The 14896-nt window shown below is 34.9% G+C and overlaps 1 protein-coding gene across 1 annotated transcript; it reads right to left on the bottom strand.

Annotated features, from left to right (window-relative positions):
- Positions 1-3716: 3716 nt before the first annotated feature.
- On the bottom strand, positions 3717-12005 carry LOC149080099 (protein C10). The gene is made up of 3 exons (XM_089239100.1): positions 11787-12005; positions 7310-7486; positions 3717-4029 (listed from the first exon to the last, which is right to left on the bottom strand). The coding sequence occupies exons 1-3, from the start codon at positions 11830-11832 to the stop codon at positions 3896-3898; spliced, it is 357 nt and encodes a 118-aa protein (XP_089095226.1). The 5' UTR covers positions 11833-12005; the 3' UTR covers positions 3717-3895.
- Positions 12006-14896: the final 2891 nt, after the last annotated feature.

Below are 14896 nucleotides of genomic sequence, written 5' to 3'. Positions count from 1 at the left end.
ACTGCATTAGCGCAGACAGGTCACTTTCACAGAAGAACTAGATCGTTAATATGAAGAGCTAATGTGAGGACGAAAACGTTCGATCTATTGCATAAGAAAATTGATTCCACTTTTCATTCAGTTTTTTGTTCTATTTTCACGCCTCAGTTCACTGCGGAGTTATTTAAGCCCAACATTAATCGTACATTTGGTTTTTTTTTAATCTGATCTGCTGCTTTTCAATAAGTTCGTAAGTATTTCTTGTAGTGGAGAGATGGACTTTTATTTTTAACACAAAAGCTTTTTTTTTCCTCTTTCTCTAGATGCAATGAACAATATTAATGGCTTGCCTTTCATCTTGCTCTGCAAGATACAAAACGAATAAAATAAACCGGAAAGATATTTTATGAATAAGTAAAATATGCAAAATACCCACTGGATGTATTTTATCATATGTAATGAAGATATCTACATTTTGTAGCATTTTAGGTGAACACGTAACTGCTTACAAAGAAAAAATATTTATTCATTCACAAGATTAAAAAAAATGAGCATACCTAAACGTACATCTCAGAAAAACATAAAATATTCAGTTGAATTTTTTAGTTCCAGGTTGAAGATCATTAACTCTTTCACGGTATGCAAAAATGAAGTAATTATGACGAACACTTTTCGGTAGGTCATTTTAGTTCTAATTAAGACCTAAAAACAAAACAAAAATATCGGAAACTATTAAACTATTTAGTACACAACAAATGTACTGCCACGTGGAAGTTTCGTTAGCACTATATGCTTACAATGAAAATAAAAAATACCAGTTCAAATATGTTGAATAATTCATAATAATCACGATTTATTTATTTTGCCCACTAAGAAAGCCATAATTTGTTTCATGATTTGTTAGAGAAAATTTCGTAAAAGCAGTGTTGTGTGTACTGCATTACTTTTACAGGGGCGAAACATCTGAATTTTATTAATTAGCATATTTAAAAAACGAATACATTGGAACTTCGGTTAACGAGCAATTCGCATAACGAGCAAAAATTGTGAACAAATTTTGACTCGGTTAACGAGCGATGATTCACATTACGAACAAAAATTTTGCGCTTTGTTAATTTATTTTCACGTTATTACTACTGAGTTGATGGTTTTTCTCTTTCGTCCACACATGTAGTGTGGAATTGTATATAGGTAACATTATCTTTTACAGTCTCCGGTCAACGTGCTTCACTCGAAAAATGAACACACGAGCGAGAGTGACTGTTTACGATACGAAACTAGATTTAATCACGCATTTGTGAGCTTGAAGTTTTTAAATTCTGCTTGGAGAAAACTGTGGGCTGATTGCATTATTGAACGTGACTTTGAGGGGCTAGATCATGACTAGGAGCCAACAATTGTCTAGAATATTGTGTCCTTGGAGACCATGAGACTGGAGGTGCATGAGGATGGAGGATGACCATGCCCCCCCCCCCCACAAGGGTGAGGCTTACAGGGTCCGGGATGATTGTCGTCATTTTTTTGTTTTTTCACGCTGTAAATTAACTATAGTCCGTTTCAGGTTAACTTTGCAGTGAAGAGGAAGCTACGAGGGACCGCATCACTTGTTGCTATGACAACGAAAGCCTCTTAACCTATGTATCGATGCGCGGCCTCGGTAAGGTATGGCTGATTCTCGCCAATCGCGCAGAAAAAAATAGTTTTTACGTGTAACGTAATGCTTGTAGAAAAAATTGCAGTCAGTTAATAACAAAAAATTAGCTAATGAAAAAAAAAATCATTGTCAATACTTTCAGAAATTAAAGTGCGGTTTTTGAAATCATTTTTTTTTTTTATTGAAAAGTATCTTAGTAACTCCTATTAACCCGGTTTTCATGTTTGAATTTGGGAATAGCGCCAAAAAATAATAAAAATAATGCGGAAAAATTTAGAATTCTTTTACTCACTTTTCTTGCCGAAATTTCCGTCGCTCACCCACCCAAACGCACGGTATACATCGATGCCATTTATTATCACTACAGTTTTAGCCATTTTCACGGATTCCCATTCTATGGAATCCTCACTTGACGTTGTAGAACTATCGGATTCTCTATTACTTATTAATTGTTGTTGCTCCATCAAGCCACCTGCAATCCAAAATTCCTCTTCTTTTTCAATAACGTGCTTTATGCATTATTGCCAAAAAGAACGGAGAACGTTTTAGTGTGTCTATCTCTGGTGAAAAGAAAGATGCAACTTTCACAGAAGAAAAAAATACACTGCAAGCCTGAAACAATTGTGGGTCTCTCTCTCTTGCTTATTTATATTTATCTGGAGAGACACTGAAGGGGCATCTGGAGGAACAGCCTCTGCTGTGGGGGAGGAAGTTGGTGTGGGTGAAAAAGAGACATTACTTATGTCAACACCTTCCGCTATCGGCTATTGGAATTCAGAAACCACCTCTATCCTACGAACACGGCAAGAAATAGATAATTTTAAAAAAAATGGGGGGGGGGCGCCTGGAACCGTAACCTACACCCATAAAGAGAGCCTCCCACAACGGTATCGGCGCAGTCATGAAAGAGGGACACTTGCTGTAAACTGTGAGTGAATATCTGAATTCGTTGGAGGTTATTTTCGCGAGAAAAAAAAACTGATTGAATATTCGTCTGGGTGTGTAGGCCTATAACTACATGCAAAACTGAATGAAAAATTGTATCGGAAAAAATTCAACAAAATGACGATATAATATATATATATATAACTGTGCAATCAAAAAAAAAGCACGATAGTAATATTGGCGGGGAAAATTTCTTGGAAATTGCACCAAAATGTTCTTGAGCTCGCCATGGATTTTTGATAATGGTAACCAATATTTTTCTAATTTAAAAATTTTAAACGAATATACATTGGTTCAAAACGGTATTTTTTCAGTATCTTTTTCAAAATCATAAAAAAATTTGAAATATTCTATATAAATGATCATCATAAACCTCCGATGTATGGGAACTATATTTTGCGGCGAAGGAATACACTCTCTACCTTTCTCTCCACTGCAAAGTTAACCTGAAGCAAACTATAGAGGGGGACCGTGAAAAGGCTGGCATGGGGGACCGCTAAAGGTCCCAGCCTAGTGGCCCTGCTCCAGGATGTGGGGGCCATGAGGATGACATTGAAGAACATGGTTAGGAGTTGACCTGAGATGAACTGATGGATCTCCTTCACACGAAACAGCAAGAGGTTATGGATGGTATCTCGTCTGAGGAAGATAGAAGTGAGGAGAAGCCCCTCTTTTTTCAAATGAGATCAGAAAGTGATGTATAGAATGTGGGAATGTGTGCAAAATTTTGTAGAAAAGAACCAATCAAATAAAGCTGTAGCAATGAATCTTTCCAATGACAATGCGATTTCCCGTTTCCGAGAAATTCTAACGAAGGAGGAAAAGAAAGTGTCATTGAATAGGTTTTTTTTGTCACACACGAAAAAAATTAGTTTTTAAACAACGGAGTCCGTAAATCATCCTAAAGTCTCTCTCGTCACAAATGGCATGGAATGACTTGTCCCATCTCCAACTATACTACGCTGTTGCACGGCTAAAAATGTGGTGGAGCCCGCATGAAACTGTAATCCAACGTGTCAGATTGAAATCGTGCAAGTTCATTTATAATATGAACTTTTTTTTTAATTGATTCTCCTAGTTTTTAAAACATTTCTGAAGGTGCTCCGATTATTTGCAAAATGAAACAGAAGACTTGCAATAGTGAAAAAATTACGAAATTTTAATTTATTTTTTCCGAGAGAAAACAATATATAGATATTACCATAAGGTGTTAGCTGCCATAAAGTATCAAACAAAATAATTTTTTTACAGTGTTCAAAGAGATTCACAATTTTCTCAGGAATACACAGATAAAAATGTGATAAATAACACATTGTTTTATCCTATAGAGTTCTGTGCAGAGGGCAATACCATAGGAGGTATAAGAAATGCTCGCAGTTCTGAATTGAGTTGACGTAGTTCTTGACAGTCTTTTTCAAGAGCACGAACAGCCTGAGAGAACTGGACCAACCCTTCACCATAACAATTAGAAAAAAATAATTCAAAAATACTTTCCAGAGAGAAACTATGATAATTAAAATTATACATCTCAAATTAATTATGTCAATGTACATAAACATATTTATATACAACAGAAAAATTAGAAATTCCAAAAGTTCCAGTCGCGTGTGACTTTTTGTATAACTCTTTTAGACCCAGATAGTACAAACAAAGGGGTTATTTTTTCTCAGTGTAGACATTCTTTTTTAACCACAGTGAGTTCAATCCTGATTTCAAGGATTGTGGAAGTACAGCCCTGACTTCAATGATAAAAATCAGGGCTGAACTTCCTGAGATTAAAAAAAATTAACAGAGAAAAATTAACCTGCGTGTTTGTATCAGGTCTAAAAAAAGAACATGGCATTTAAAAATAACATATAAAACTGCAACTCAATTGACAATTGTTTAAATTAAATAGAAGAATCAGTAGCAACAAATATTTTGATTTTTGGGGTTTTTTTTTACTTTATTTCATACATTCCTTAACCAAAAAATAATGTTATTGTCATAAAAATTTAAATTCAAAAAATCATTATAAACTCTACAGGTATCTCATACAGGAGTCACAGCATTGGAAAACGTGTATCCCTATTTTAAAATTAAATATCTCATGAATGATTATTGAGAGAAAATTAATCTTCTGTATAAATGTCAGTGTTTAAAATTCCATTTTAACCTGCGAAAACTTATGGAAACTTGAAATATAAAAACTCCAGCACACTCAACTATAGGCATACACGGAATTTTCTCAGGGGGTTTCAATTTTTTTTTTTTTCGGGGGGTGGGGTTACGTTTTTTCCTGCAAAATAACACTATAATACTATAATCTCGGCAAGGGGGGTTAGAACTCCAAACCCCCCCCCTTTGAGTACGCCAATGCACTTAACTAGAAACACCAATCACTGGTGCATGTGTGACCATTCTATTTGATGCATTTGAAAAAGTGACAGAAAAGTTTAAGCTCTGACTGACACATGCGATTGCATCTGATGGTTGAAATGTTTAAAGCAGCGGTTCTCAACCTTTTTTGACTCGCGGAGCACTTTTTAGCAAAACATTCTATGAAGGAGCCCCGTAGGGCCCATTACTTAATTATCCTTCAAAGTTGTTGAATTATTTTTACTATTTAAAAATATTCATAATTATTTTTTTTTAATTTTACTGTTTTTATCTATTTTCCTCAAGCAGCTGTGGAGCCCTTGGAGAGTGCACAAGGAGCACCGGTTGAGAACCGCTGGTTTGAAGTATTCTTATATTAATTTTAGTGAATGCTTTTTCTCATCTGAAATTGGTTCAACTTTTTTTATTTCAGAAGATGGACGTTGTACTGCATACAGTATATTGTTACATCGAGAGGTAATATTATCATCACATGCTACCAAATTTATGCTTTCGTTGACATCTTTTCTAAATCTGTGTTATTACTACCACCTGAAAATAAAATTCAGTTAAATGCATTACCCCTGTAAAAGGGTTTACTGCATTGGACTTTCATGTCTTAGACTGGAAGTAACACCAACAACTTTACACTTTCTGTGATGATATAGTACAAAATACCTGTTATTTCATGCCCTAGGCAGAACGAAAACAAGTGACAAAGTTAAAATTGAATTCGGAATGATTTTGAGCAAAATGTTAAAAAATATATATATTATTCTACTGATTTCAAAATATCTTTAAAAATATTGTTAATGAGGGATTTATCATAGTACAGGATATTGTTGCATTGAGAGCAGTTTGACATTAGACTATAGGAAATTCTGAACAATATTTTAAGAAACAGTTGTGGAGGGATTTATCATTATATCGAGTATCACAGTTGTGAGGATTCGCTGTACTTACTTTGAAAGTGTAGTGTTCATTACATATTAACAAAGTCTTATATGCTGTTGTGTAAGAAAATGTTATGGTCAGAAATTGATTGTGGCAGGAGAAACATTGCTCTCCATGACTAACAAAAACAAGTTAAAGTGTAAAAACAAGTAAGTGCAATATATAGGCAGGGTATTTAATAAAATTATATACCATATTTTAATATGTATAAAGAAACCCCCCCCCTTGATTTTTTAGGCTTAAAGTTTGGAAAACAGTTGAAAGATATATCACTAATGCTATCTATGTGTATGAAACACCTCATATTTTTAAATCAAATTTTCAACTCTGCTTCAGTACCACCAGTCCCCTTCTCATGGACCATAGCTTGAGAATCACTAAAATCATAAGCACGAAAAAGACCATGCTAAGATTGATTCTAAATTATGTCAATTTAAAAACTGTACCAATATTCGTTTCGTCAGCCACTCATTTTCACTTGCAATTTATATAAATCACTTGCGATTCATATCAATGCATCATTTCATCTACTTTTTGTTTAACCCTTTAAGTGGCATAGAAGAAATCACTAAACTCTCTGTAAAATATCATACCTTATTTATGAAGTAGGCTTTTCTCTGATTTCCAGCAGGTGCAAAAAAAAGAGGATAGGAAAATTATGTGTCCATTGAAGGCTAAAATAAAAGGCTTGTAAGAAGGTGAGATATCTCTTCAATGCCATTGAGAGTGTTAAATCACTGATTTAGAATAAAAATTGGTTCTTCTCAAATGAAATTTGAAGTCAATTCTCTTTTACTCATATATAACACACACACACACATATAAATATAGCCCATACTTTCCCAAACTGTTTTGTTCATTGCCTTCCTGACATAGACTTGGAAGTCTGGGGGGGGGGGGCGGGCACGATGATGATGATGTCAATTCATATATACATTAGATCAGTCAACTTCACCTTTGACGATGGGGGGGGGGGGGGGGGCAATGCTCCATGTCCCGTCCCCCGTATCTCCGCCCATGCTTCCTGATAAGGAAAACTTTTTCCCAATACTCCTTCCCCCATCTTGAGCAATCCTATGAAATCCCATAGTTTTCGGAACTATTGTTGTGGGGAATCGAATCACCAATCAGATAACAATAATAATAATTTGCTTTGCGTGTGAAAAAAACTATTACTGCCCTGCCACATTCTATCACCAACTTTGGAAAATGCAGATATGGATCTAGTCTATCACTGCAGGCGAAAAATTAATAAGGTATCAACTTCAAGTAAAATAAATAAACAATCCCCCCTGACAAAAATGTGGTATTTTTTTTATCTGAAAACTAATAACAATCCACGAGTAAAAACCAGTAAATTTATTTATTCCATGAATGACAGTTATATTTGTAATGTTTATTAAAAAAATTATTACTAACCATCTCCATCAGCTGAAAACCCATAGTTTTGTATAACTTCGCTCTGGATTTGAGTGGCGACTGGGTACACAATTTGCATGTATTTCAACATATCATTTCCTGCATTATCTTTTGCTTCATCGAGCTTCGTCACGTTTTCAGGTAAAGTGAAAGCTGTCAAAACATCATTAATTGCAGCTGAAATGAACACATAAGGAAAATTATGTCTTACATCATGTGATGCACAATTTGCATAAGATAATTTCTATTAAATAAGCTATTTCTAATTGATATAAAAGCATGCAGTGTATTTTTGGTACTGGTCATTATCTTATAAACCATTAACATGATTTAGAGCAGCATTTTGAAGATTCATGAACCTGGACCAGTAAAATTTTTAAAACAGTTTGATGGGCCACTAGCTCACAATATATATAGCCTATAGGTTTATAATTATTATTTTTTCAACTTATGGGCATACAATTTTTCAAAATGCAACTGAATAATTTTCATTTAATTTCATTTTGATTGAAATCAAATTTTTAAGTCACACTTCAGTTCCACCAGTCCAATCCTTGCAGACCATAGGTTGAGAATCGCTCATTTATAGTGCTTTTGATGATAGCCTGGAGTGTTTCTATTTCTGGCAACATTATTTTATCTGTCAAAACCCTCACACATAAAGATTAACTGGTTCTTTCATTGTCAACTGGTAATCATCTGGATAACCAACTGGTACATTTATGAAATACAAAATAAAAAGAACAGATATATAAATAAAAACTTCACAAAACTATTTATCCATCATTCAAGATAGAGATTTGCGCAGTGCATTATATTCTTTTTTTATATAAATATGATGCAATATTTATTGCTATTTTCAGAAAATAACTAGCATCAAGAAAAATAATATAAATAATTGTGTAATGATAAAACAAGTATCGCATGGCAGATCAGAAATTTTTCAAACCTGTGGATGCTTGTCTTGAGCTTTATGTATGAAATTGTGATTTCTAAATTAATTCTAGGGGTGCTCAGACTCATATTGCCTGACACAGATAAACCCTGGCACAGCACCCTGACACCACTGGTCGCACACATGTAGTATCTAATCTTAATTTTCATTGCTCTCAGACTTACAGGGCCTATTTCAATAAATTTAATTCAGCTCATGTGCAGATATGGAAGGGGAGCAGCATCAACAGTGGACCCAACTAATACAATATATATGCATATACAGTAGAACCGAGCTAATACAAAACCCCAAAAAAAAGACGACATACACGAGAAAGTTGAAGAATTAACAATAGAAAGAAAAACAAATGCTCAGAAATTATGCATTGTAACACCTTAAATTTTACACATGGACAATGAATACATGACCATATCTCATAATGATGAACTACATAGTTGAAATGAAAAAATTTTCAGTTTTCATTTAAACAAGCAACATATACCTAGCTGACGATGCAGTTCATAGTCATCGTCTCAGAAACATGATATATGCAGGGATTGCATTATCATGCTACTCCACGTATGTGGAAGGGCAGTTTCAAAACCTACCTCAGCTTGTGAATGAGTCCAGTGGTGGAGCGTCATGATCTAACCCAGTGGTTCTCACACTTTTGCCATCTGTGGCTCCATTGCTATGACAACGTTTATCTGTGATGACCCAGAATACTCTAACGCCAGGATTACACACTAAACTTTTTAAAAGTTCTTTTATAAAATATGAAAAATCCAACCAATAAGCCTAATAGTTACATTCGCTCTAGTGTAACCGATACAGTTATTGGTTGCATTTTTCAAGTTTTATAAAATAACTTCTCTAAACCTTTTACAGTGTAATCCCGGTCTAAGAAAGAACCACTCCAAAGCACTGAATAAGCAATCATCAATGTTTTCAGCTCATTGTGACGCCCTTGACAAAGGTTGGGGATGTCTGTAGGAGATACGATACACACTTTGAGGACCACTGATCTAGCCCATCGCTTAACGATGAGTCATTGCCAGTTGAAACTTCAGAGACAATTTCTGCATCCGTGAAAATTTGATTGTTGTTAGAGTCTAATGATAACATTTTTTCCTCTGCTTCCTCGCAACCAGGGATTTAATTTAAAAGCTAAAGGATTTCAGCAGATCACTTTGTTGTCTCTCGATAATTATCGAAAGCAAGTCTTGATCATAATTTTTCCCAGGTTTTCTTCAGTAAAACTTTCCCACACGTGTGCAGGCCAGTAAATGTCATTTTTCATTGAATTTTTAATTTCTTGGAAAATAGAAAGGGATTTTAATGAGATATTAAAGCAACAATTTTTTGTACACCCGTTTGATGTTATTAAATGCCCCTTCGTCCATTGGCTGAAGCAAAGACATAACATTGGAGGAGAAAAAAATCGCTAATTTCCCTGTCATTGTTTTGGTCACTGTTAAACGGAATTATCTGGTCTGCAACACTTATCCTACCCATAGATATACTCACTATTATTAGTTTTAAAAAAAGCCATGTTTAAAGGACAAACCCCAGTAATCCGAACAGGTCCCAATCCCAATTAGTTCAGATTAGCAAGGTTCTACTGTATATGAATTAACATCATTTCCCCATACCAGCCTTCATCATCGTGCCCACCTACAGACTTGCAAGTATATCTCCGCCTATGATTCAGCTATGTACTAAACTAGACCTACCTTTCTGTTTAAATTTATGACTCACTCGCAAATAATAGGCATAGGTCCAAAACAAGATACTTGATCACCCACAACAATCTTGTGATGCCCGTAATGTTTAACAACAGTTAAAACAAAAAGAAAAATATAAAATTTAGTGTCTGGGACATGCCACCTGTCTGCTTCCATCTAGTTGTGGCATTGGGTGTGCAGCACTGGTAGAGATTGTTGACAAGGCATAAATTCAAATTTGACAAAGAAAGAGTTTTAGGCAGTTTTGTCCTTCATATTTCTTAAATTGTTCTGAAAGCACATAAATTCTGGCTTTTGGGAATGTGTGCTGTATAGTTCATAGGTGGATATGGAGGGCAAAGAAGGTGATTGACACCCCCTCCGGTTCGAGGAGTCTGTATCTGCTTATAGTATAATTTATTTATTGTACCAAATTACTTTCTCTTGTTATTCTGGTTACTATTTTGTACATGTTACAGGATGAAGTACTGCCAGGATGAACTCAATTTGATAATATCATAGCATTTCACTGTTATTTGATTATTTATATATATACCTTTCATTTATTCAAGCTATTTGCCTATGTTATTTTTTGTTTTCAATAATATTTGCAAACAGCTATAGTATAATGCTTTGTTTTCTTTGATGATTTCTTTTCTAGCATGTTGGCACTCTTCTTCCTGGTTGGCGATGGTCAGCCATTTTCTTGCATGTGATTTTTTTTCTGTCTACCCTTACCATTTTCTTATAGGCTGTGTTTCCATTCCTTTTTCAATGTTGGTTATCATCTGAAGGTGATGTCACCCCTTAGATATCACTAGCAATAATAGGCTTTTGTACATAGCATATTTTGTATATGCATTCGAATCGAGCCCATTAGTAATTTAGAGATTTTGTTTTTGTTCATTTATATGTTTTGCTGTTGGAATATCTGATTTGTTTTATGAGGTTGTAAATTTCATATATTTCCATTTTTATTAATTTTTTGCACATTAGCCATTATCATCTTAATCTCACAATCATGTTTTCATTGAACCCAGAGAACTTTTTTGCCCTGACTGTTGTATTATTTAAGAGTCCTGGGTTTTTATTTCCATTCCAAAGAATATTTATTCATAATTCATATATCAGGAAGGATGGTTGCACTTTTTAAAAGAGCAAAGATTTTATTATTTTCATTCCTGTATCTCCTAACCAGATCATGGCCCGCCGCTCTGTCTCAATAAAAAGATTTTAGTAGGTGATCGAAAGAGACCTGGGCCATGCTGGAAAATGTGCATGTATGTGTTGTGAACCTAACTTGATGTTTGTTTCTGTGTAATGCTTGCATAGAGCTGCCATCTGCCTTTTTTTCAAACTATGAATGAACTATAATGCTTGAATAATTGCACTGTTGCTGGCCTTTTGCTCTCTGTGGTGAGACTTTCCAACGGGGAGATTTGCTTGCATTTGCGCTGTGAACCATAGAAAACCGACTACAGCCGTGGCCGGCTGACGTTGGTTGAATGAACAACCCCAGAACTTTGCCACTGGACCGATATCTGATCTAGGATGCGATACTTTTGATCCCTTATTTATAGAGTGGAATATATAATGTGAAAGAATGAAATTTTTTTCAGGGTGTCAATGAACACAACAAATGATTTTGTGAAAACTCAAAATTAAGTACAAATAATTTTCTTTACAAACGGAAACAGTCTCATCTGCTTTTCTGTAATTTTTTTCATGATATAAAAAACAGGAAAAGAAATATTAATTCTACAAGAGGGAATTTTAGTGAATATAAGAAAAAATTGTGATCTATGATATTGTAAACAACCTTTTGCGCGATCCATTGATAGAGACGGCTGAAATGAATCGACCATTTTTAAATGCTTCACTTTAATGATGCATTTATTACATTAAAGATGGATTTATAAGTAGTAATTATTATCACAGTAAATTAATTTAAATTAATCGGAAACACGGCAATAGAAATCATGGAAATAAGTTCAGCAGTACAACACAAAACGTAAACAAAACATTACATTCTACTGTTGTTACGGTAGTAGTTTTTCCGAAATTTGACTTTTCCTCTCTGAAGATATTCTAAAAAATCTGACCATATGTACTGTACTTACGGGACATCCTTTTACGTATCATATTTCTTAGACGGAAAAATACGGAAATTGATTTTCCAATGAGGTGTGGAAATATGATCACGTCATATTCGCATCTTTTTGTGGGACATACAAGGTAACCAATGAGGCTTTTTGGATCACGTGATATTTTGAGGGACATACATGATAACCAATATGGCGACTTCCTGTGCGATTCATGAAAGAAACAAATCTAAATTAAAGAAACATAAGAATGAATTCAAGGAAACAGTTATTTTCCGGATATTATGCTGAGGTGAGCTCGGAAAGAAAAGTCATCACGTCTCCGCCGGGACTCGAACCCAGGCCCTCTTGCATACCGGGCAAGCATGCTTGCCCGGTAGACGTGATGACTTTTCTTTCCGAGCTCACCTCAGCATAATATCCGGAAAATAACTGTTTCCTTGATATCTCTGGCTGAGAAAAAAGCCATCTATATCTCTATAAGAATGAATTGTTTTTTTTTTCGTCTTTTTAATGGGAGCTAGAAATTTTGAATTTTTTTTCAACTTCAATTTATCGATCTGCCTGTTTTTCCTTCAAAAAATGCTTGATTAAAGCTGCGGAATTTCCCATATTTAAGTGGGCCCATATTTAATTTCAAAACATCCTAAACTATATGGATTGACACAATTGGATGATATAAGACAATACGAAGACATTAATTCTCATTTTCGCGCTTGAGAAGATATAAATAAAAAGTTGAAATCAATGTTATTGCATGGATATCCACCTCAAAAGTGGGTCTGGCTCATTATTTTATATTTAATTTTCTGGTATTTCGAAAATCAAAAATTCAATTCAATTTTTAAAATTATTGATGTGGTGGAAACCCCACTGAATTTCCGCATTTCTACGCTAAAATCGGTAATTTTAACATTGATCTCTATGGGAATCATCTAGTGTTTGTCCCTCAGAGTGATGCTGATGATGATTATGACGTCTATTCGAAAAGCCTCATAACGTACGGGAAACCATTAGGTGTTGCCAAAAATGATGCAGAAGCGCAGGGCTGTCATTTTAACTTTATCCGGGGGGGGCAAGAACATGTACTCAATGTATGTATATATATATTTGTATATATATATGGGGCCGTTCAAGTATTACGTCATCATTGATGGGGGGGAGGGGGTTTCCGATTTGCTGACTTTTGATGACAAGGGGGGGGGGTTTGGATAATGCTTACGTCATCAACCACTCCTTATGAAAATATGAGTTAGGATTCAGAGGGGCAGAGCCGATGACGAAATTTTGCTGACAAGGGGGGGGGGGGATCAGCGTTTTGCTGACTTTTGCTGACAAGGGGGGGGAAGGGGGTCAAAAATGGCTAAAACTTTGCTTACGTAATACTTGAACGGCCCCTATATATATATATACCATTTTTAGTGTATTTCCAAAAGCCGGGGAGCAGCGCCCCCCCCCCCCCCCCCAAATGACGGGCCTGTGCAGAAGGCATTTGCCAACTATTGCTTGAATCACCTAAAAATTGAGATGGCAGGGGAAATGAAGCACCGCTGCAACTCGCAGTGGAATGAAAATGAATTTCGCAAAAAAAAAAGAAACGTTGAACATGACAAACTGTGAGATGAATATCCATATTTATAATCATAATAATCATTATATAATTTTTGTGTTGGGAAAATAATTCTAAACCTCTGATTTTTTTAAATAAAAAATATAAATTCGCTTCAAAAACGAATATAAAAACACTTCGTTCAAAATTACGGAAAAAACGAGACACTCTTATAAAAAAAAGTCGGGACGGTCGAAATTATAGAAAAATAAAGAATATCGAGAGGAATGCAAGTCATAAGGTCAATTTGCCTATATTTGACTAACCGCTTTTTTGTCCTGTTTTTTTAACGAAGCTTACGAAGACTTGCAATCTAAACTAGGGTTATACATGAAGATAATTTTCATAATTTATAAATCATATGACAGATTATAAATTAAACCGGAACCTGGGGACTGATGCTACGAGGCTTTTCGAATAGACGTCATAATCATCATCAGCATCACTGTGAGGGACAAACATTGGATGATCCCCGTAGAGATCAATGTTAAAATTACCGATTTTAACGTAGAAATGCGGAAATTCAGTTGGGTTTCCACCACATGAATAATTTTAAAAATTGAATTGAATTTTTGATTTTCGAAATATTGAGTTCGCTTAGAGATACGAAGACCAGAAAATTAATTATAAAATAATGAGCCAGACCCACTTTTGAGGTGGATATCCATGCAGTAACATTGATTTCAACTTTTTATTTATATCTTCTCAAGCGCTAAAATGAGAATTAATGTATCCGTATTGTTATATAATATCCATTTGCATCAATCCACATATGGTTTAGGATGTTTTAAAATTCATTATGGGCCCATATAAATTACATTGAAGAAATTCCGCAGATTTAATCAAGCATTTTTTTTAGGAAAAACAGACAGATTACTGTCAGTAACTTAAAAAAAAAATTCGAAATATATAGCTCCCATTAAAAAAGAAAAAAAAAAAGTTCATTTCTATGTTTCTTTGATTTCGATTTGTTTCTTTCATGAATCACACAGGAAGTCGTCATATTGGTTACCTTGTATGTCCCTCAAAAAAACAGAGAAATATCACGTGATCCAAAACGCCTCATTAAAACCCCCTCCCCCACCCGACCCCCAGTAAATTTCATGAGGGATCTGAGCCCTTGTCAATAAGTAATGAATATACAATGCAATGCACCCTTCCCCCTCCTGCGTTGCCAGGCAACTTTCAGTCCCCGCCCCCTCAGTGTTTTGCTCATAT

The sequence above is a fragment of the Pholcus phalangioides genome, unplaced genomic scaffold, assembly GCF_987345545.1.
Source record: "Pholcus phalangioides strain wild (caught in Gottingen) unplaced genomic scaffold, Ppha-v1.0 ptg000011l_1, whole genome shotgun sequence".
Taxonomy (NCBI): Eukaryota; Metazoa; Arthropoda; class Arachnida; order Araneae; family Pholcidae; genus Pholcus; species Pholcus phalangioides.
This window is presented reverse-complemented; position numbering and strand designations above follow the sequence as displayed.

Bases quoted from the DNA above. Each gene is read 5' to 3' on its own strand.
- LOC149080099 (XM_089239100.1), bottom strand. From the start codon at position 11,832: ATGGTCGATTCATTTCAGCCGTCTCTATCAATGGATCGCGCAAAAG. The intron at 7,487-11,786 runs GTTGTTTACAAT...TGTTCATTTCAG, and splicing joins ATCAATGGATCGCGCAAAAG to CTGCAATTAATGATGTTTTG. The intron at 4,030-7,309 runs GTTAGTAATAAT...GTTATGGTGAAG, and splicing joins GTTTTCAGCTGATGGAGATG to GGTTGGTCCAGTTCTCTCAG.